The sequence below is a fragment of the Carettochelys insculpta genome, chromosome 2 (genome assembly GCF_033958435.1).
Source record: "Carettochelys insculpta isolate YL-2023 chromosome 2, ASM3395843v1, whole genome shotgun sequence".
Lineage (NCBI taxonomy): Eukaryota > Metazoa > Chordata > Testudines > Carettochelyidae > Carettochelys > Carettochelys insculpta.
In genome coordinates, this window is record NC_134138.1 from 66,268,264 (window position 1) to 66,292,566 (window position 24,303).

Genomic DNA, 24,303 nt, shown 5'->3' on the forward strand with positions numbered 1-24,303 from the left:
AACCATCGCTTTTCATCCACAAGCACCTGCAGGACCACGAGTGGTAGCCCTTGCAATTCACATAGGACTCACTGATGGGCTCGGGGCCTGGGTGGCAATGTGCATGCCGTCAAGTGCCCCGAAGTAGTTCGGGAAGCCCAACTGCTCAAAGCCCTGGATGGCTTCATCCAGGTCCCTGATGCAGATCAGTGGCCGCAGGAGGACCTTGTTGATGGCCCAGATGACCTGCAGAGCATGGGGAGGGGTAAACACACTCGTGAGTGTGGCATGGAGAGCAGCATGCCTGCCCATCCCCACCCCTATCCCCTATAGGGCATGCCTCCCTGGGGCACTGTCCCCCTTCCCTCTGCTTGCCTGTCCATCCCTGTCCCCTGCCCCATCCCGCCCCCCCGTTCCTGACAGTGCTTCTTCCTGGGAAGCCCCCTCCTCCCTGCCCCCTACCTATCGCATGCGGTGGGGGTGTAACCCGGGCATGGCTTGCCTGGTTCAGGACGGCCCCGATGGTGGTCCTGCCCACCCTGAACTCGTAGCTGACAGATAGGTGACTGTCTGGGGTGGCCAGTTTCCAGAGGGTGATTGTCACCCTTTACTGGAATGGGAGCGCCAGCCTCATGCGGGTGTCCCGATGCTGGAGGGCTGGGGTGAGCCAGTGGCACAGCTCCAGGAATGTCCCCTTGGTCATCCTGAAATTCTGCAGCCACCGGTCGTCGCCCCCGTCCTCCAGCACCAGCCAGTCCCACCAGTCGCTGCTTGTGGGGAAGCCCCACAAGCGGCAGATTGCCCGGGGAACCAGGTGAGGGCATCATGCCCTCAGGACGACGTGGCTACCCAGAGACACTGGAGCACTGTGGCCAGAACCGTGACCACTGCACCTCAACGGGGGTGGAAACTGATCGGGGTCCATGGAAGCCCGAGGTGCCTCCTCCAGTCACTCTCCCTTTACCTGCCTGGGGACAGCTAGCCAGCCCTCAGCATGTACAGGCTGAGGCTCCGGGGTGGAGCCCTGTAAAGGGGCACCCGGTGACAGCCCTGGAAGGGCTTGGCTGCCATGCGACCCTGCCCATGGCGTTTCCTGGCCCTGGGCTTTCGAAAGGGTGCCCTGGGACGTATGTACTCTCTCTTTCAAAAGTGCGGTGAGGCCTTTTGAGGCAACAGGGTTGACCGTCACGTCCCATTTGCCAGTGTGGACTCTCCTTGCTGAAAGGCCATCTTTCGATGTTTGGTCTCAAAAGCCATCCTTTTGAAAGGGTGTTGTGATGTAGACATAGCCTAAGTGTAATCACTCTCATCAAGATACATTTAAAATCTAGCTTGAGGATTCATTCTAGGAATTTTAAAACCAAAACAGTAAAACACTTCTTAAATAAAGTGCATTATAACAAGTACAAGTAATATTCATATCTACATTACTAGTGTTTGAACAATACTTCTCTTTCTCTCATTCATACTACAGTCCAGAAGGACTTCTGAAATATTAACTAGCTGTATAATTTGCAGGACACGACTGGCATTATCTGTCAAGTATCATACACTAAGATAATCATCTGGTATGTTGATGTCTTTTATCCTGTACTCAATAAACATTTAACTAGACATAGGAACAGTCTTCTAGCACAACATACAATATTTCCCCCTCTGAAATTTCCCCCATATACACAGTAGCTGAATCTACACAGCTCCTCCCTCTTGAAACGGACAAGCAAATGCAGCCAATCTAAAATGCAAATGAAGTGCAGATTTACAAATCCCACACCTCATTTGTGTACTCTCATGCAATTATGCTTCTGGAAGTGGTTTTTTTTTTGAGGGAAAAAAAACATATAGCCGTGTAGACAGGGTTCCTTCAGGAAAAAAAACCCAAAAACCTCATTTTTGAAAGATCCCTTCTTCCTGAAAGAAAATAGGAAGCAGCCATGTAGACACAGCTTGTATGAAATAAATCAGATTTAGTCTCAGGCCTTTTTTATAATAAAGTAATCTGAAGAAAGGTAGGAGGTGGAGGGAAGAATCTAACAATTTTAAGCATGAGACTATTTACTCACTGTCTCATAAGCAAAAATTCTGTCTGTCCCAGAGCACAATAGACATGCAAAGGTCTATAATTTCTGCATCAGGACAATATTATTCCAGAGTGGAAATAAAGGATTAAAGTAATTAAAAATCCCTCCCCACACAATACCCTGGCACAAGTGCATAGTGCATGTTGCATGTTGTGGGAAATGTGCTTTTCGGGGATACCATATGGAAGTGAAAAGCAAAACAAACAAAAGAGGAAAGGGGAAAATAATTAGATCTTGGGATGGCTTATTGCTTCCCATAGAAAAATCCACAGGAGGTGGGGAGAGGTGTTAAGCAACTCAGATCAGGGAGTTTCCTTGTAACTGTCCTTTCTGGTAGAACATATTTGGGGCATGGGCTGGGTTGCAAGCCCTGACCTCACAGATTCTAAGGATCCACAGGGAAATCCCAGATGTGCAGTAGGCTTGCCTCTCAATTCTGTTTCTCTTGCCCCCCTAACCTTGGAGCAGAATGACTCTGTCAGGCCTACCAACGTCTGAACTGGCTGATGTCTGCTGTTGAGGAGGGTCAATGGAAGAGTTAGTGCTGTGAGATGTGTTAGCTGGGATAATGCCTTGAAGAGCAGCTGATCTATCTAGCACTGTCACTTAATGGAAGAAAACTGACATGATTAACTCAAAAAATGAATCATGATTAATCACAGTTTTAATTGTGCTGTTAAACAATACTATACCAATTGAAATGTACTAAATACTTCGGATGTTTTCTATGTTTTCATATGTATTGTATTCTGAGTTGTAATTGAAACTGAAGTTATGTTATTTTAAGTACAAATATTTGCACTGTAAAATGAAAAAAAAAACCCACACAGTATAAAGTTTGTTATCCAGCATCCAGCAGGAACAGGAGGTGCAAGATAATCATATTTGCTGGACCCACTGTGGTTGTTGCTAGCCGCAGTCAGGGAGCCAGCCCAAGCCCCAGTGCCACCACCAGCTGTCCAGCTGGCCCTGGTCACGTCACTTGCTGCTGACCAGAGAGCCAGCCCCTGATCCTGCTGCTTCAGGTTGGGCAGCCAGTCCCAGCGCTGCTGGGCCGGTCCCCATCTGGGCCTCCAGTTTTGCAGCCACTGGCCCCACTCCACCAATCCCATCCAGATGGCTGCTGGCAAAACAAATGCCGGTTAATAGAGAGTGTTAGTTATCTGAACTCAGATAACATGGCTTTCACTGTAACATTATTCAGTTCACTTTATACAAGTACAATATTTTTATCATGAAAGTGCAACTTACAAATCAGATTTTTTTTATATATAACTGTGCCCAGAAATAAAACCAACATAAAACTATGGAGCTTACAAGTCCACTCAGTCCTACTTCTTATTCAGCCAATCGCTCAGAGAAACAAGTTTGTTCACATTTGCGGAAAATGATGTTACGTTTACAATGTCACCTAAAAGTCAGAACAGGCATTCACATTTTTGCAGCTGGCATTGCAAGGTATTTATGAGCCATGTTTGCTAAACATTCCAATGCCACTTCATGCTTTGGCCACCATTCAGAGGACATACTTCCATGCTGATAAAGAAATGCCAGAAAATGGATATATCTTTAAAGGAACAGATTTACGGTTAGTGTCTAATAATATATATAAAAAAATGATAGCTGAGTTGCCTTACTTCATTAAAATATGTCACGTACATGCAGTTCACAGTTCTATAACAAATTCATTTTGGGCATTTCTTAACTATCTACAAATTATCAGATTTCACTGTGTTTTAGTTATAGCAAGCACACAGTGAACTGGCACGTACAGTGGTGCTACCCAGTTTTAGTGAAATGTAATTAAACAGAAAGCAGTATGTCTAATATTTGTCTTTAATATGTCACTCTGTTACAACAGAAATAATTCCATATGACTTGGTTTTATTATGCAAAAATTATTATACTCTGTCAACATGATGGGCAATGACAAGGACTAGTAACACGACCAAATCCATTATCAAGTGCAACAGAGATCCTTTTCCTTTATTTAATATCTGAACTTGTAATTAATAATTTCTAGGTGACTATAGGTCATACATGATCTGTGTCACAGTAACCATTAGAGAATTTTAATTCCTAGTCAGAAGTCCACAGTGCCATCATATCTTCTGCTGTGACTACATTATGCAGTACGAGGAGAAAAAAAAATCATGTTAAGAAATCTGCAGACTGAGGAGTTGCTCTCTGTATGTGAATAAACATTTTGTCCCTTGAGTGCAATTTGTTAAGCTCTTGAGCAAATTCTTGAAATACTAACATTTTTCTTTTTAAATCTTCTAGAAAAAAACTAAAGAATAAAATAATAATTATATGAAAACTATAGGAAACTCACTTGAAAAAACAGGCTATCCTAAACGATTAATTAAATTTACCATCAGACTGTGAAAGCATGCCAGAAAGCAGATACAGCAATCTTAAAATGCAGAAGCGAATTGATGTTACATTTTAAATTAAATGCATTTTTAAAATGCAACCATTACATTCTGTATAACCAGAGGTTCAATGTAATGATTTGTCATTGAATTCATGGATTATAATTGTATCTTTAGAGCAACAGATTTATGTTTAGCTTTGAAAAAAATATAAAAGAAAATCACAATGGCGGGGAAAGCTAGCATCTAGTCCTTTTCCATCAGCCATGTGGCTTTTACTTTTCTCTCTTCTGTGGACCAAAAGGGCACAGATCTGTTAACAATTCTGGAAAAAACTGGCTTAAAAGGATGGTTCCAAATTACAAAGGATGGTAAGCAACAGGAAAAGAAATATATGTTTCCTTTGCTGAACACACATATAAGTTCATTGCTATACAGCAGTGACTGGCACCCAAACGACTGGTGCAGCAGCAGACAGCAACTTGCATACCCTTCTTCCACAGATTGATCATATTGTCAAAGTGAAAAACTGGGACACTGCACAGTCAGGGAGGTCACAGGAAAGTGTTTTATTGGGGGATAGGAGAGGGTGATGAGCAGGGGAGAAGAAAAAAAGGCAGCACATTCTTCCTTATTACCTTCCCCTTTCAAAATGAAAAATGTATGGCAATGCACATTGCTCACTGTGAGGGGCAGGATGGAGGAAAACAAAATTTATCCGTGACCCTGTCACAGATTTCTCTTGGTCATAACTTCTCTCCCTCCAAACTAGCTCTTACCTGCACCCGCTCCTCCTCAGTGTTAAGGAGGGGTTTGGAGGTGGATAATGAGGTGGCTTTGTGCATTGTTCCAGGCCTGATGGGCAAAATGGGAGATAGCATATAGGTGCTTGTTTGAAAATTTAATAAGTGAGTGATGGAAGCTGATATTATGGGTTGATTGACAGCAAATGCAAGGTGGTAGCTTGACTGTGAAGGGCCTTGAGGATGAAGATAAGCAGCTTATGTTTGGTACAATCGACAAGCGGGTGCACAAAGGGACATGGTCAAAGAAATGAGCTATGAAATTGATCTGTACAGCACCATTCTGAATGGATCCAAGCAATGCCAGATTGCATTTTTTCCAGACAAGGATGTTTCAGTCGTCAAGCTGTGAGATGATAACAGCCTGGACGAGAATTCTGGCTGGGCGGGGGTGGGTGGGGGGAGAGGGTATGTGTGTGTGGCCAAATCTTAAAGATATTACACAGAAAGAATCAACCAGCTTTGAATGTAGCCTGGATGTGAGGACTTTGAGAGAGGTCCAACTCAAAGATTACACCCTGATTATGAGACTGAGTGACCGGCAGGGCAGCTGGATTGTCCATAGTGATGGAGAACAGCACTAGCAAGAAGGCTTTGGGGAGGAAGACAAGGAAATCTGTTTTAGCCATGCTGAGTGAGAGCTGACTGAAAAACATCCAAGAGGACATCAAACACAGGCTGACATTTTGGACTGGTCAGAAGGAGACAGATCTAGAGCAGAGTTAGACCAGTGAGTCATCAACACAGACAGGGCTGTTGAATTTTTGTCGGTGAATGAGATTACTCAGATACAAGCTGTGGAGACAGAAGGGAACCAAGGGGAGACTCCTACGGAAATTTGACCCGGAAATCTCATTGTGCCAACTGGCTGCATGCACTGGGAGGCACAGAATTTTACAGGGATCCGGAGTCAAGTATATGCAAGATAATTCACCAAAGGGTATCATGTATGTCCTCTATTCAAACCCAGCATCCCACTAGTCATCATAATCTTTGAGAAATGTGTGTACAGATAACATGTAAGAAGTTACTGTGGCACCTTACAGACTAACAGATATTTTCATGAGCAAAGACCCAGTTGTCAGATACATGTACATCTGCAGGACAGGCATCTGATGAAGCAAGTCTTTGCCCGTGAAAGCTTATGCTCCAAAAATCTGTTATTTTACAAGGTTCCACAGGCCTTCTCATTGTTTTTGTGGACACAGACTAACATGTCTAGCCCTCTGATACTTAAGGAGTTATGCATCTGTATTGGAAATTATGTTCTGAATGCCTGAACGTTAAAGGCAGATCCCCAGGAGGTGACATGTCTCCTGTTGAGGCAAGGAATAGTATATGCTTAATTGTCTCTTTGGTCATTACATGCATGTATCAGAAGTAAGTCTGTCTGCATACAGAGCCACCAGCTAATCAAGACTGTGAAATTAACATGAGATTGCAAAATCTACAGGAAGGAATGCACAGCAGGAGTGTGTCTGGTTTATTAATAGAGACCAAAGCACTCTTTGGATAGTTCAGGGTTGCAAAGAGACACGGTATCCTCTAGCAAGAGGACAAGCTGGTAGCATATTCTATCTAATAAAAAAGGATGACAAGGGGGGTGGGGACTTTCTATCAGCCAAGAGGACAGAACCCTAGTGACTTAACTGAGCCCTTTCCTTGTCACAGGCATACATGTATTAGTGTATGAGTTGGAGAAGGCACTAGTACTGTACTTTGCTGACATTAAACCTTGCCAAACTGCTTTCACAACCAAACTGAAGCTGTAATCTTTCTGATGATTAACACTGAGTTCTGCAGAATTAATATGCAGCACTATTTGCTAGCGCAACTGACATCTGAACTCCACAAACAGCAGCACTGAGCAGCAGTAACAATGCAGCAGCAGCAGCAGCAGCAACAGCAACAATGCTGTAGCAGCAGCATTCTAAAGAGCCAACACCAAGATCTTTATATTTTTTACTCTGACTTAGAAAAATGACAGCTGCATCAGCAAACAGATAGCAATAAAGATGTTTTAAATCTTTGCTGACTTAATTGCCTTCTCCTGGTTGTGCAACATCTTCTCATTAAGAAATGTTTAGGTCAGAATAAATCTGCAACACTGACAACTGTCACCAGCTATCCAATTTGCAAATGGATTTTTTTCTTGCAAGTGTCAGGGAAGCAGAAATGGCAACACAATGCAATCTAGCTGACAGCCTGAAAAAGAAATAACCCTTTAAGAATAAGTATGATGCAGATGTTGAATGTAAAATTATATATTATTTACTTATTTACTTCTAAAGTGACAGTTTTGCACAAATTAAAGATTTTCTTCTGTGATGACACATCTTTTATGGACTTCTGGAACAACTCTAAGGCTGTGTCTACACTACCACCTTCCTTTGAAGGAAGGATGGTAATTAGGGTGTTGGGAGTTTATTAATGAAGTGCTGCGCTGCATACGCAGCACTTCATAAAGCAAATTCCTCCCCCCCACCCGCGGCAAATTCAAAGTTTTAAAATTCGAAGTACCAGCATGTGTCTAGCTGCGGCGCACCCGACGGTACTTTGAAGTGCCAGGGAACTTCGAAGGGGACTTTGAAGTTGCCCTGGCACTTCGAAGTACCATCGGGTACGCCGCAGCTAGATGCGTGCTGGTACTTCGAAGTTTAAAACTTCGAAGTTGCTGTGGGGGTGGGGGGATTTGCTTAATGAAGTGCTGCATATGCAGCGCAGCACTTCATTAGTAAACTCCCAACACCCTAATTACCATCCGTCCTTCGAAGGAAGGTGGTAGTATAGACAAGCCCTAATACATGAACAAAAATTGTAAGTTCTTACTAATACGGATTTGATTAAAAAATGGCAAGGGTTGAATTAAATAAGGAAGATGAGAAGTTCGAGCCTCTCTGCATACCCTATCTTTTACTAAAACTTCCTCATGAAAATGAAATTGTATGATTTATGTTTCAATTTTGCTGTATGGTACTTACAAAAGCCAAAAAACAAGAACTACAAAAGATTAAAGGTTTATGACTGCCCAATTCAGGGACAAGTGAGCAGTTTTGTATGTAGGCCAACATATCTGCTTTATCACTAGCAATATTGTGAAAAAGGTCATCTGAGCTCCATCATTAGGCTTCAATGTGAAATTAACTTGGAGTCTCAACCTCTCTGTTAGATATAATGAATAAAGCATGTGCTCCTACTTCCTTTACCTTTTTGCCATGTAAAGTTTGTAATAAAATAATATAAAGTGAACACTGTACAATTGGTATTCTGCATTGTACTTGAAACTAATATGTTTGGAAATGTAGAAAAAACATGCAAAATATTTACAATAAATTGAATTTGGTGTTCTATATTTGTTCATTAGCGCAATTAAAACAGTTATTAATCATGCCTTTTTTTAATCTCACAGTTGTGATTATTTTTAACTGCTTGACAACTCTAGTAGATTCTATTGCCTACAAAGTTAAAAGTTTTATTACTAATACTTCCATTGATCATGTGTATATTTCCAAGAGATATTTAATTTCAATTTTATGGTTTTCTTTGAGAACTATTATCCAAATATCACTGAGTTTTGCTACTGTAATTACTTTATTAGTGTCTTTTAGCCAAACACCTACTTCTGACTAGCAACTAACAGAACAAAAAGATACATCTGCTTTCCTGGATTTCTTTTACTCTGTTTTCACATTATGTTACATTCATGGTTAATTCATGAAGCTTCCTTGTCCCTCAGGATGTGATGCGACGATTACCCTTAAAAAGTCAGCACTTACCATATTAGTACTGGAGATAATACAGTGTATCTACCCTCGATTTGGAATACAAAAGAACCACTCAACACCTCTGTAATGGGAATTTTTGATATATCATGCTTTTTCAGTTGTGACTTTTTGAAATAGTAGTACAGGCTGGCTGCTTGTCAGGTTTGTGAGTAAAACTGGCCACAAAAGAGAACTGTGTCCCATCCAAGTTTCAGCAGGAACTACGATAGGAAAAACATAATAATGCACAAGACCAGAGCCATCTTATTCTGTGCTTTTGCCAGCTCACACAAATAGCTTCAGCACTTTTAATCCCATAAAAGTTGGTGAGATTTTTGCCATTTATTTCAATAAGCTTTAAATCAGGTTCTAAACCTCCTCAACAGGCTTTTTTTTTTGGGGGGGGGGCAATAGTATAAAAAACAAATAATTCAGAAGTCAGACTGATATACGGAAGCAGTAGAACTTCTTTGGTGAAAGGCTGGCATTAGCTGGCTCATATGTTTCTATGGTTAAAGAGAGCTGGAGAACCAATGTTTTATTCAATTATTTCTGCAATAAGTAAACCAGCAGAAGAACCTGAGAACATGCCCCTGAATAACAGCAAGCAAAACAAGGGAAGAGTGAAGGTAGTAAGGCAGTTAATTATTGTAATGACAGTTGGATTAGAGAAGAAACTATACATTTAATACTGGGCTCTTTACTCTCTTTGTAATACTGTTCCCTGTCCACGTACTCTCTTTAAGAAAAGCTTGGACAGGATAACTGTGTTCTTTTTCCTCCTCCTTCCCCTTTCTCCTACTTCTTTAGCTCATCATTCTTTCCTCCACTCCTCATTTCTTCTTTTTAAAAACCACCTACCTTCTCATAGCTAATGGGAACCAGATACCATTACAGATTTCTTCAGCCTCATGAAGCCAGAAAAACAGAGCTCTGATTTTTATGTGCTCTCAATTTCCCAGTGAGCCTTTCTACAATTCATGTTCAAATATAGCCTACTCAGAGAAATATCTTCCACAAATGCAGTGAAAATGCCTAAGAGAAATCTGTGCTTCTGAGCTTGTTATATTACTTAAGAACCAGTGTAATTTCTCATACATATTTGTGTGTAATTTCCTCTTGAAATCATTAATAGAATGCACTGTCTTGTGATCTTATGTACACTGTACACTACATACACACATCTTAGTTGCAGTTGATGCAAATGAGCATGATTATTCTTCCTTTTTTGTTGACAAAATAGCACTGAGCTTCCAGGAAAACAACAATGGCTGTTAATTTCTGTTCCATTGAAATTAACTACAGTACATAAACATACAAAATGAGATTGTATTGTTTAACAATTCTGATATCAATACATCAATTAAGGAAACAACATACATCTGTAACTTGCAATATAGCATTTATCCGTGTCCTTTAGGAAATTTAAGTATACCAGTTTATGGTGTTCATCTCAAGGCAGACATTAATTTAACTGGTATCCATGGAAACTTTAGATTGAAATGCCTCACCTAGAACAATCTTACTTTAAATTGAAACCGATGGATTATTTCTATAATCGCTCGAGCATATACACTGAACCTGTATTTTTTTCTAAATTTGTTAGAAATAAACTAGAATTTAAACTGAATCTAAACCCATAATGCAAAAACTCCCACTAAGTGTTGGATGTTCACATCCACATGTAAAAGTTGTAGGACAATCTGTAAATTAACACTCCCTCATGCATTTTCCCCCATCAAATGTAAACTTAATCTCTTTGTATAAATAAATATCTCCACAGTATGGAAGTAGAAATTTTAGTTCTACTTATAAAATATGTTACTGGAACCATTTCTGGTCTGTAATATTTTGCTAAGTCATTTTCCCTATATAATGAAGAACTGTGAACCTTTCCAATAAAACAAACTTTTGCCTACATGGATTCGTATGAGACAGCTTGGCTCAGAAATTACTTTCCATTACTTTTGTGACCATCAGACTGTTCCCTTCTCAAGAGCTATGTCTACGCTAGAGCGATCTGTCAACAGAAGTTATTGTCGGAAGATATCTTCTGACAAAACTTCTGTCAACAGATCACTGCCAGACTGACAAGCCGATCACAAGAGCGATCTCCTCTGTCAACAAAGAGCAGCCGGACTGCCCCGCCACTCTCTCGACACAGCAGCCAACCAGAAGCACAGCAGACAGGGTTGCTCTGTGTCCCAGAAGCCCTGTCTGCCGACAGAAGGCCCCCCAGAACATCCAGACCAGCTTTCTGTTGACGATCTCTGTCAACAGAGTTGTTCTGCTTCATGGGGGAATGGCAGAACACTGTTGACAGCAGTCCTATGTTCTGCCAATTTACTGTCAACAGAATGCCTTCGGAATGGGAACACTCCACAGGTTTTGTCAACAAAACTGTCTAGCGTGGACATAGCCATATGCAATAGTACAACGACCCTACAGCAACTATAGCAATAGCTCACATGGAAAAATATTAAAAATATTTTAATTCTTTTTACTTGTCTTTCAATGCAATTTAGCAAGTTGACAGGAGGAGAGCAACACAATGAGACCAGACTGCTTTCATCAAGTAACCAGCCAGTGCACTGTGAACTACCAGTGCTCCTGGACCACAATCTAAGAATGTCCAATTTCTGTTATTTGAAAATACAAACTCTACATCATCACGTTAGGGCTGTGGGCTCATTACCTACCTGAGTTTCTGGTTATACTGTTTGACTTTTTCCAGTGAGGCTGCATTAATCTGGGCTTGAAATTCTTCTACTGACACATTGTCTCTGTAATAATATCCTTCCATGCTCTCCAGTGCTGTGAGGATGGGGGACAAAAAACAGTATTAAATATTTACTATACTCCTTCTCTGCAGTTAGAACCCGTCTGCAGTCTAGCGCCATACTCCTTAACCTTGAGGCTGGAACCTCAACATTGATTGCAAAGCTGTTTCTGTGTGTCATCAAATTTGTACCAATCTTTTGCTAAGATTTCATTTAAAAGACAATTTACTTCCTTGCCCTTGAGAAAAACTGTGAAAGACCAGGGCTAATATCAGTTTCTGTGATTCTAATTAAAGTGCTTCTTCCCTGTGAATGTAAATACACAGACACTATTTCAAACCAGTTTTAGTTCTGAGGTGACCTTCTAAATCTCTGGTAAAATGAGATACCATAGAAGTGGTTAGGCTATGGAAGAGGAAATGACATATAATGACTCTCTTTTATTAGGTCTGATCTTGGGATACATGCAGCCCCTGAAAGTCTAATTACTATACTGGATAGTTTCAGGGGTTCAGTACTTTTCAAGACCAAGCTGAAAAACATTACCATACAACCAGGAAAATGCCTCATGGATGGTGGGGGGGAAAACTTTTGGGATCAGAAATATTTTCCATGTCATGTAAACTTTATTCTGGCTTCCTTCCACTAAACTTACACATATAAAACTAAATTAAAGGGAAGGGAGTGAAAAATGAGAGTGTGATGGGTACAGAGATAAATTTTTTAACCCCTCTACTTTTGGCACACTGTTTCCTGTTCTAGTTCACAAAAACATTCAATTTAATTAAGATTGTCATAATGATAAATAATTTTCCATAAATGTCAGATCTACTTTAATAAAACTGAGTTTAGAGCTAAGAAATCAAGAACTTTATACATTCAAATTTCATAGATCTCATAATATGGAAATGGAACTTCAGTAAAATACACATGGCAGAGAAGCACTGCCACTTCCATAACCATCTATACACATTTTAAGGTTAGTTACCCAAGAGAATGATCAGAAAATGCATCTGATAAGCAGAATTCTTATGGCGACAGGTGCAGGTTCATAGATGCAGTTTCACAATGAATATTAACTAATTCTGCTGATGTACCTTCATGAGACCAGTCAGTAAATAATTCATTGTTCAAGAACATATAAGTCACAGTTTCTGAGAGTACTTATAGAGTTCATAATTTTGTTTCTGTACAAAAGACGGTTAACTATGGTCACCAAATTGCTTAGTAAGCAGCTCCACCAAAATCGTCCCACATGGAGGGCTCACTGTTCTCAACAGTATCTGCATGGCTGCAGGTGTCCAGGTTAATAGGCCTTGCTGCAGAGTTGGGACTTTAGTGTGTAAAACAGTTTTACTCTCTACTTACAGAGGGAATTGTAATGCAGAGGAGAGAGGTACTTTTGTACTGTATATTTATAACTAACATAGAATAATCTAGACTGAGGTGAAGTGTCAAAAATAGAAACAAATATTAGTGTCAAATTTAAAGAGGTTAATAGACTCAAGTGAAAATGTACATCTAAATAAAGAGTTTAAAAATAGAACATATTTATTTAGTAGATATAAGCTCACCCACTGGGAATTCAGAAGACTTTTTGCCAACAGAAACACCTCCACATGTTTTTCCTCCCTCTTTCACACATAAAATATCATATTCACACATGCACATGTACTCTGACCCTGATGTAATTTCCCTCTGAGATCTATACAGTTATTCACATGGTTCTAAAAAGTCTTGTTTACTGATAGAGGGATACATACGATCGTTCCAGTAAAGATTTTTAAAACGACAAATTGTCTTAGGCCTAAAACCTACAACAGTTTAAACACTTGCTTAACTTTATATATTTGAACTGAATTACTCTTCAGTAGCATAAGGCTAAGCATGTGCATATCTGCAGGAATAAGGAGTAACATCGTTTTCCCCCTGTAAAATACAATCTGTATCCCATACAAAACACCAGATTATGTAATATAATTAGGGAATATGAACATTTTAACTGTCACTCATCTCAAGTGACTCGTACAGACTTGCCTTCATAATGTAAACTAAAAAAAAAAAAACCTTTCCAAAATCATGTTGCTAAAAATCTTTTCTACCACGACAGTCTAGACTCTGCACTTAGGGTGGAAAAGAGCTTGGTTCGACTGAGTCTTGGGCAGGAAGAGGTTTTCTTCAAAAAATGAACAGCAGCACCTACAAAATGCATAGTTTCGAAGAGCGAGAACTTTCTTGATCACCAACAGGTTTCAGTTAGATAGGAAGAACAGTGTATTGTCAGTGTAAATGAATATTAGATGAAAACAAAATGAAAATACAGCGTTATAAAACTGGTGTGAAAACTCACTGGCTATGTCTATACTATGGCAATATGATGACAGAAGTTGCTGTCGGAAGACATCTGCCAACAAAACTTCTGTCGAGAAACTATGACCACACATGAAAGCAGATTGCTCTCTGAAACTGCTCTGTCGACAGAGAGCAGCCGGACTGCCCAGCTGCTTTCTCAACACATGAGCCAAGCAGAAGCACAGCAGATTTGGGCTGCCTGGTGACCCGGAAGTCCTTTCTGTTGACAGAGGGTCCTTTCTGTTGACAGCATCCACATGGCTTTTTTTTGACAGATTCTGTCAAGAAAAGCGTTCTTCCTCATGGTGGAGAGGCAGAAAGCTGTCAACAGTATGTTAACAGAACGCATTTTTAGCATAGACACTCAGAGTTTTGATGACAAAACTGATGTTTTGTCAACAAAACTCTCTAATGTAGCTGCAGCTACGGTGTGTGAGGAAAAACAAAAGTGAAGTGATGGTATTCAATGTACCAGTAAGCAAGACTTTTGTCATCACTACAAGGATAACATGTCTACCTTCTGCAGCTGGGTAAGGTGATGATAGGAAGCAACAGATGTTATACAAAGCATTTGGTTCTCCCCCTTATCTCCCCCTTTTCTTTCTGAGAGCTTAACAGGGATCACAACTCCAATACAGATGTGAGTTCATTTGACTGATTTCACAAAGCCAACTTTTCTTGTGAAGTAAGATGGATTCTCTCAAGGGCATTTTGATAAGATAGAGAATAAAGAAATATTGGGTATTTAAAAACTGCAAATTATTAAATATCTGCCTTTTGGGAATCCATGCCTTGCCTCTAGCTATCTAATGGTGAACATAGCATGTTTGAACTTGTATGCTGATACCAGGGGCATGTTGCAACATAAAACTACGTGCCAGGAATCATGGACTGCAACAGAGCTAGTCTCTGAGCAGTCTCATTCAGTATAGCTGGCCTGAAACTAGCTGACCATGGCATCTGTTTGGCTAGAACGGTGTGTGGGGCTGCTCTTAAGCCTCCAGCAGCAAGTAGCTGGCTGCTTGATGCCCATGAAACTATGACTTCTCCTGAGTTACTTTGTTTCTGCTGCTCCTGTCTTACACCCAGCCTTGCCTCTGTCCCACCCCACCTTGAATCCCTCCTTGCTCTAGTTGTTTACCATGAGCTTGACTTGTGGCTTTGTTTCAAGACTATTGATTCTGGCTTGACCCGGGGTTCAAGTATCCTGTTCTTGGTCTCTGGTTTGAACCTTGCCTCCAGCTTCCAACAACAGATGCCTGCTCGAACCATTAGGCCTGATGTCTACTCCAAACAGTAAGCAAGATAGTCCTCTTCCTGGTTACCTAAAGCAACTACCCCATTGGGTGTAAAGACACAGGCAATTCCTGTGCGATTTTGCAGCACGTTCTGTATAATTAAAAAACTTCAATATTTCCAAGATCATATTGGAACCAGACTATTTCCAATTCTTTGTGTGCCTTTATCATCAGCTCATCATCTACCAGGTTGTTCCTGCTGTTATTCAGCCACCTCATTTCCACTTCAGTGGGTGAATTTAAACCTATACTCAGTTTAAATGAAAAAAAAATCAACATTTCCTTTGGGATTTTAATTCAAATTGAGCTTACAAGGCTGAAGTACTCAATCCTTTTTTTGCCTCAGTATTCATGGACAAGGTCAGCTCCCTGACTACAGCACCAGGCAATGCAGTATGGGAAGGAGATGGGCAGCCCTCAGTGGGGAAAGAACAGCTTAAGAGCTGTTTAGAAAAGCTAGATGCACACAAATCCATGGGCCTGGATTTAGTACATCCAAGGGTACTGAGGGAATTGGCAGATGTCATTGCAGAACCGTTGGCTATTATCTTTGAAAACTCGTGGAAATCAGGATGACTAGAAAAAAACAAATGTAGTGTCCATTTTTAAAAAAGGAAAGAAGGACAATCCAGGGAACTATAGATCAGTAGCCTCACCTCAGTCCCCAGAAAAATCATAGAGGGAATCCTCAAGGAATCCATTTTGAAGCACTAGGAAGAGTGGAAAATGATCAAAAGTAGTCAACATGGATTCACCAAGGGCAAGTCATGCCTTACCAATCAGATTAGCTTCTATGATGAGGTAACTGGCTCTGTGGACATGGGGAAGGCAATGGATGTAAGATAGCTTGACTCTAGCAAAGCTTTTGATACAGTCTCCTACAATATTCTTCCCCATGAGTTAAGGAAGTATGGATTGGATACATGGACTGTACGATGGATAGAAAGCTGGCTTGACAGACAGGCCCAATGGGTAGTGGTCAATGGTTCAGTGCCTGGTTGATAGTTCGTTTCAAGTGGAGTGCCCCAAGGATCAGTTCTATGGCCAGTACCATTCAACATCTTTATTAATGACCTGGATGAGGGGATGGATTACACCCTCACCAAATTTGGAGATGACTTTAAGGTAGGGGGTCAGGTAGATACACTGGTAGGTAGGGATAGGGTTCAGAGTGACGTCGACAAATTGGAGGATTGGGCCAAAAGAAATTTGATGAGGTTCAACAAGTGCAGAGTCCTGCACTTGGGACAGAAGAATCCAAAGCATTGTTACAGGCTGGGGACCAACAGGCTAAGTAGAAGTGCAGCAGAAAAGGACCTGGGGATTAACATAGATGAGAGGCTGGATATGAGTCAACAGTGTGCCCTTGTAGCCAAGAAGACTAATGGCATATTGGGGTGCATTAGTAGAAGCATTTCCAGCAAATATAGAGAAGTTATTATTCCCCTCTACTCAGCTCTGGTGAGGCCTCGTTTCGAGTATTGCACCCAATTCTGGGCCCCCCCCCCCCTTATGGAAAGGATGTGGATGCATTGGAGAGAGTTCAACAGAGGGCAACGAAAATGATTAGGGGTCTGGAGCACATGAACTGTGAGGACAGGCTGAGAGATTTGGGCTTATTTAGTTTTCAGAAGAGAAGACTGTGGGGTGATTTGGTAGCAGTCTTCAACTTTCTGAAAGGGAGCTCTAATGAAGATGGAAAAAGACTGTTCTTGATGGTGACAGAACAAGGACCAATGGTCTGAAGTTACAGAGGGAGAGGTGTAGGTTGGATATTAGGAAAAACTATTTCACCAGGAGGGTGGTGAAGGAGTGGAATGTGTTACCAAGAGAGGTGGTGTAACGTCCATCCCTAGAGGCTTTTAAGTCCTGGCTTGACATAGTCGTGGCTGGGATGATTTAGATGGCATTGATCTGGGGGCTGGACTAGATGACCTCCCAAGGTCCCTTCCAGCCCTAGAATTCTATGATTCTACTTTCAATGATGTGTTTGTCTCAACTTCAGACTGAGGATTTGCTTTTCATTGGTAATTATTTGATTGCACTTTTTATTAGATCAAGTGTTTTAACAAATTCTTCCTCTACTCCATATACCTGGTTTATGAGCCCATTTTGGGTGTGTACCAAGGACTCCTGCAATATACTGAGGACTCTCAGTTCCTGCTGAAGTCAAAAGAAGTTGAAGGCAATCAGCACTTGGCAGAAGGCATTCATCACTTGGTGAATCAAACCCAATGGCGCTGATGATTATGACACCATTGCTAACTGTAGAGAATATGTAATTTACAAAAAGCATAAACGCCATTCATCCTTTCACTAATGATTGTGATGTCACGGCTACTGACACCTGGAAAAGATATTTAACTCTCCACATGTTTTAAAGAAGAAGATTCACAACCAGTGTTTCCTCTATAGTTTCCATCCCCGGGTAGAATAATTATGTAATGTGCACCAAGGCATGGGGGGTTGTGTACCACCAATAGACACACATGCTGCTCACTCTGGGTGGCTATCAAGGTTCTGCTAATCAGCAGGGCAGCACCTGAATATCTCCTGGGCAGCTGCCCAGGAACTCAGCTTACAGGGAACACTGTTCACAACTGATATCACCTTAGTCACTTTCCTTTTCTCTTTCTTCTGTTTTCATATGGAAAAGAAAACTGCATTTCAATTTAACAGAATTTCTAGGTCTGGGAATTGTCCCCTAGCATCCCCATTGAATGAATTTATGAAACACAAACAAAAATATTATCTTCATATTCTCTGCAGTATGTGTCAGTATGACTGGCTTAAACTCAGAAACATGCTCTGGCAGAGTTTATATGAAAATAAACTCAAGCCTTTATAATTAAAATTCACATCAGAATTAGAACCCCAGTTTAACAAAGTATTTGAACCGAGGCCCTAATTCCGAACTCAGTGAGACCATTCATGTGCTCAAAGTTATATACGTGATTAATCATGACTAAGATGGAGATTGCAAATTTTCCAGACACTGTTCAAAGGTATAGAAAAAGAATTACCTTGTGCAAAAAGTACTGGATGGATTTTAAAACCTCCTCCATTCTTCAGCCTTTGAGGAAGCTGCTCAAAATGGTAACTATCAAGATAAAAGTAAACCTTCAAAGCTTGCCGGCTTCCTTCTGCTTGATATGTGATTGGGACATCTAAGAAAATATTCAATGTTGCCATTTTATTAATAACGAACAATAATGTGATATTTTCTCTTCCAAAAACTGGAAAGAATACAAAAAATTATACAAAGCCAGGGTCCTGTCCCTATTTCTGCATGCTTTACAATAATACCACCACAAAACAGGCAGAAAAATGCCTTAACAGCTAATCACAGGGTCCTGTGACCGAGGGGAGTCTTCATGTGGTGTTAAGTTCATTCTACACCACCTACTTTCCCAGAGTTCTAGGAACAGTGGGGAGGAAGCATACCAGTGACCGGTGGGAGAGAGATTTAGTACATGGGGCTTTTTTGATTCCCAGTTGGGACAGCAGACCCTGTGGGATCACTGCAGCTGGCATGAATTAAAGCAACCAAAGGCTGCTTTAAGTTATGCTTGGGGCCATTTTGGCCTCTAGCCAAAGCATGATCAGTGGAGTAGACAGATCTTTGCAGTCTTCCCTCGCCTCAGCAATGCCACATGTAAATGCTGTGTAGCTAAGAATGTCTCCCACGATAGCCAATGAACCATGGCCTCCTCACATTAGAATTTCCATGATGCATAAAGCTGAGGACACTGTAACTACAGAACCTTCAATGAATAACAGTTAAACTGGAGACTTATTCTCTGAGACAAATGATTGCTTATAGTATGGTACATGACATTGTATAACAGTATGTTTCATTATACACTGACACACCAGATGTCACACTGAATAAAATGGGAAGTTCCCATTCAGATTGGTTCAGATTCCTAGGTCTTCTAATGCCTCTGGCTCTATCATTTGCAATGATTCCCCAATGTACATTTTCCATGTTGTCCAGGTGAGTAAGCATGCAACTACTATTACAAACAACCAAAAACAACCAAACAAAAACAAAAAGTGAAAATGTCACCCCTTTTTGTTCACAGGATACATTGATGCTTTGAGCTGGGGTGAAATTCCCAGGACAACTAGATATACCTGTAATCTGCTCTGACGGAGCTAGTATGCCAAAATAGATTATAACCACAATAACTCATGCAGCATGAGGGGCAGCCCCGCTGAGCACATATCTAATAGAGCCAAAATATTAAAAGATTTGCTAGGTATGTAATCAGGGCAGCTAGTGTCCTGCTGCTCATACTGCCATGATTCTATTCAATTTTTAGCACACTAGCTCAATCCCAGCTAGCACCGGAATGTCTACTCAAGCTGCACATGAAAGTGCAGACATATACCAAGCATTAACATTTGCAGAGTTTCAACAGCCTACTTCAAATAACAATTCATGCATATTTTCAGTTATAGCTGTAAATTAAAAATTTAAATGAACTACAAACTATAGATGTTATTTATATTGAGACTACTAAATTATTATTTTGCACCTTCATAACAGGGTGTTAAATAATCTTTTGTCGCTATTTTTGGCATCAAGCAACAATTAATTTCTTTTAACTTTCATTTAACATTAATGAAAACCTGGATTTGCCACTAAAATCTGCTTCTCTGTGAAACCATCAAGTATGAAGAGTTGTGATGGTGACATTTAGGTTGAAAGAGCTGGTTGCAATTTTGTTTGTACGTGAATATTACACATGTAAACTCTGCACATCACTGTAGATGAGAGAGACTTTTCCATGGGAAGTTGGCAATATGAGCACTATACAACACAAGTAATTAATCTGTTCCCAATTAGGAATGCTGTCCAGGATGACCTCTACCCTGACTAAATTAATGTCTGACTTAATAGGACTACTTCTTAAAACCTGCACTGGAAGTGATTGAAGCAGGGCTATAAGATCTTCTCCAGACTTGTTCACAGGAGAAGTAGAGTATGATTCAAATCTTAGCATCAGCTCTGCAGATGTGAACCATGGCCACAGTACAGGGGTGTAAGGTGGTATCTTCTGTCACTAATAGCTTTGGGTCTCTTTACTGTAAAAGTTATCTCATGTGATCTTCCCAGGGTAGTATTTATTTGGAGAGCTTGATCAGGCACGCTTTTACGCCCGCTGAGTTATGAGACTTTGGAAAGATATGTTTTATTTCACTATGCCAACTTCACCCAAAGAGTCTAACAATGGTGGGGGAGGGGGCAGAGGCAGAAAATGCCTGCAACCTCTTCCCCAGGAGTTGAGGGCATTGCATCCTTTAGAGTAGCTGGGAAATGGAGGATGCTCTGATTCACCATATATCAGTAGCCTGCACTAGCAGTGCTCATAAGACATTTCTTGACAATTTAAAGCTGTCCCTGACTGACTGAACTCCGGAGGAAGTACTATCTTCCTCCTCCCACTCAAATGTGAATCTCCTTTTCTAGCACCAACCTCCTCACTGGTTATCCCTGATTATCCTTTTGTGGGTCACTGATCATGTAGATCTGAACAATGTTCTGATGTTCTTATGTTCTCTTATAACTTTAAAACAACTTTCTTTTAAAAAATTCATATTCACTGTTGTACACTATTACTCAAAGAGAATTAGCCATTCTGGACATTTTTCTGGAATGGTCACTTATCACTGGCTTCTCTGATACCACCAATTGTTTACAGAGGCTCCAGAACTGCTGTCAGATAATAATCATTTTTATTGTGACCGGCCTCTGTGGAATAACAGGAGATCTAGTTAAGAAAGGCTCTGTTATTGCATTCCCAGTCCCCGACTCATAACATTCCGAAATTAAGACATCTGCCCATTAACTGAGATGCTCCAGAAAAGAAATAAATTTGTATTACTTTTAAATATTTAACATGCCACTGTTTCACAGATAACAAGCAGGTCTGTAGCACCTTAAAGACCAATGAATGCATTAGGTCATGAGCTTTCGTGAATAAGACCCACTGCCACTGTATTTTTATGGAACAATAAAACTTATAAGTATATATTTTTACTCACTTGCAACTAGAGGCTCTGGTTCTGACTGTCTAAAATAAAAAGTAACTTTTTCCAGGTCAAACAAAGCAACCAATGTATCTTCCAGCATGGCTTGTTCATCAGTCTGGAAAAGGAAAAAAAGAAAAAAACAACCTCTTCTCAAACAAAAAATTATGTGATTTTTAGCACGGTATTATTTATTTTAAAATGGCATCCTATAACCTCCTTACTCATCATTTGTATATGGTTGTGGTATTTAATAAAAGGAATGCCTTACAAGGTATCCATGAAATCCAGTCCTCTGCACTCATGGCAGGGCCAAGCCCCATCTGTATCATCCATAACAGATGTTTAGCTAATCTGTTCTTAAAACTCTTTAATGATGATGATTCCACAACCTTCCTAGGCAATTTATTCCAGTGTTTAACATCCTGACAGTTAAGAAATCTTTCCTAATGTCCAACCTAAACCTTCCTTGTTGAAATTAATCCCATTGCTTCTTGCCTTATCATGACAGGTTAAGAAGAATAATTTTTTCACCCTCCTTGTATCAACCTTTTAGGTACTTGAAATCTGTTACGTCCCCTCTAAGGCTGTCGCCGCACTTGGCCAAAACTTCACAACGGCCATGCTAATGGCCAAATCGAAGAATACTAATGAGGCTGGCAACGTGTGAATGCTAATGAGGTACTGAATATTCAGTTCAGCGCCTCATTAGCATTCTTTCATTCGGCCATTGGCATGGCCGTTTCACAGTTTTGGCCAAGTGTGGCCACAGCCCAATGGTATATCCACACAGAAGCCTTATTTTAAAATAAGCTATTCTGAAAGAGCTATTCTGGAAGAGCTTATTTTGAAATAATGCAACTATGCACAAAATGCACTTCAAAATAGCATTTAGCTATTTTGAAAAACAGTGTCTACACACATAGAGCCTATTTCAAAATAGAGACATTCATGCACTGCGGCTTATTTGGAAATAGGCTCTATTCCCTGTCTATACAGCCCCTATTTTGAAATAATATTAGAAAATAGGCGCTATTCCTTGCAGAATGAGGTTTACCAATTTCAGAATAACCCAACCACTATTTCAAAATTATTTCAAAATAGTGGCTGTGCTGTGTTGACACCAGGACAGTTATGTTTGAATAACAACTGTTACTTTGAAATAACTTTGCTGTGTAGACCTACCCTCAGTCTTCTCATTTCTGGACTTAACAAACCCAGTACCTGCAATTTTCCCTCACTGGAAATGTTTTCTAGACCTTTATTCCCTTTTATTGCTTTTCTCTGGACCTTCTCCAATCTGTTCACATCTTTCCTGAAATGTGGCACTCAGAACTGAACACAGTGCTCCACTTGAGGCCTAATCAGCACAGAGTAGAAGAGAAGAACTATTTCTTGTGTCTTGCTTGGAACACTCCTATTAATAAATCCCATGTTTGCTTTTTTCCCCAACAGTGTCACACGATTGACTTATATTTAGCTTATGGTTCACTATGACCCCTAGATTCCTTTCTGCATTTGTTCTCATAGAATTTGATCCTATTTGCCTCAGGTAATTCATTCAGTTTGTCCATATAATTTTGAATCATAATCCTATCCCCTAGGGCACTTACAACTCGTCCCATCTTGGTATTATCCACATACTTTTTAAAAATACTCTCTATGCCACTAACTGAATTGCTGATGAAGATACTGAACAGAAACAGTCTCAAAACAGATCTCTGCAGAACCTCACATTATGCCCTTCCAGCACAACTGTGATCCATTGATAACTACACTCTGGGAATGGTTATCCAATCAGTCATGCACCCACCTTATAGTAGCCAGTCTAGGTTATACTACTTCCGTAGTTCATTTATAAAGAGGTAACAAGAGACTGTATCAAATGCTATACTAAAATGTGGGTACACTCTTCCCCTTGCCCCATATGCACAAGGCTTGATAGCCTATCAAAGAAAGTTGTCATGATCTCCTGAAAGTCACTATTCAGTCCAAATATGTGTATTATTGCTGTATATGGAATTATAATATTCTGTGATAAGATATAAATGTGATAAGAAAAGCTGAAAAGGAGTTCGAAGAACTGCTAGCCAAAACCTCAAAAAAGCAGTAACAAAATGTTTGAAGTACATCAGAAGCAGAAAGCCTGCTAAAAAACCAGTGGGACCCCTAGACAATCGAGACACAAAAGGAGCACTCAAAGATGACAAAGCCATTTCAGTGAAACTTAATGAATTCTTTGCTTCAGTCTTCATGACTGAGGATGTTAGGGAGATTCCTACACCTGAGCCATCCTTTGTAGGTGACAAATCTGAGGAATTGGCCAATATTTATAAAAGGCTCTACAGGCAATCCCGGCAGTTACAGTTCCCAAAATTTTTGCAGAGTAAAGGCACTTTGAAGTAGCGCGGGCCGTTCAAAGTGCCCGCAGCTACACCGCATGCGGGCACTTCGAAGCTTGACATTTCAAAGTTGCCACGGGGAGAATTAGAGTAATGAAGTGCTGCATATTCATCGCAGCACTTCATCACTATTCTCCGATCAGGCTGTTTACCATGCCCCCTTCGAAGAAGGGAGCTAGCGTAGACATAGCCTTAGTGTTTTATCTTAACCAAGTGAGTTTGTCAAGTGTGTGGTGAACCTGCTCAGCTTACATAGGCTGGTACACATCCACTATCCTTTGACGAAGTGGCAATCCAGTGAGCTTGCATTGTTCAAGAAAAGGTCTTGAGTACCATAAGATGGTACATTTCATGAGTGGCTAAGAGAGCATGCCTGCAATTTAGTTAAATGTGTCTCTGCACGCTAGTGGCTTTGTGATAGAGAGCCTGGAGG

At 40.5% G+C, this 24,303-nt stretch overlaps 1 protein-coding gene across 1 annotated transcript in view; it reads right to left on the bottom strand.

Annotated features, from left to right (window-relative positions):
• PREX2 (phosphatidylinositol-3,4,5-trisphosphate dependent Rac exchange factor 2) overlaps window positions 1-24,303 on the bottom strand; it is a 268,503-nt gene that overhangs the window by 52,161 nt on the left and 192,039 nt on the right. Inside the window, exons 33-35 of the mRNA XM_074987109.1 lie at window positions 21,484-21,586; window positions 18,456-18,599; window positions 11,702-11,816 (exon numbers count right to left, since the gene is read on the bottom strand). Of these exons, the coding sequence (XP_074843210.1) occupies window positions 11,702-11,816; window positions 18,456-18,599; window positions 21,484-21,586 (362 nt within the window). The remainder of the gene's footprint in view (window positions 1-11,701; window positions 11,817-18,455; window positions 18,600-21,483; window positions 21,587-24,303) is intronic.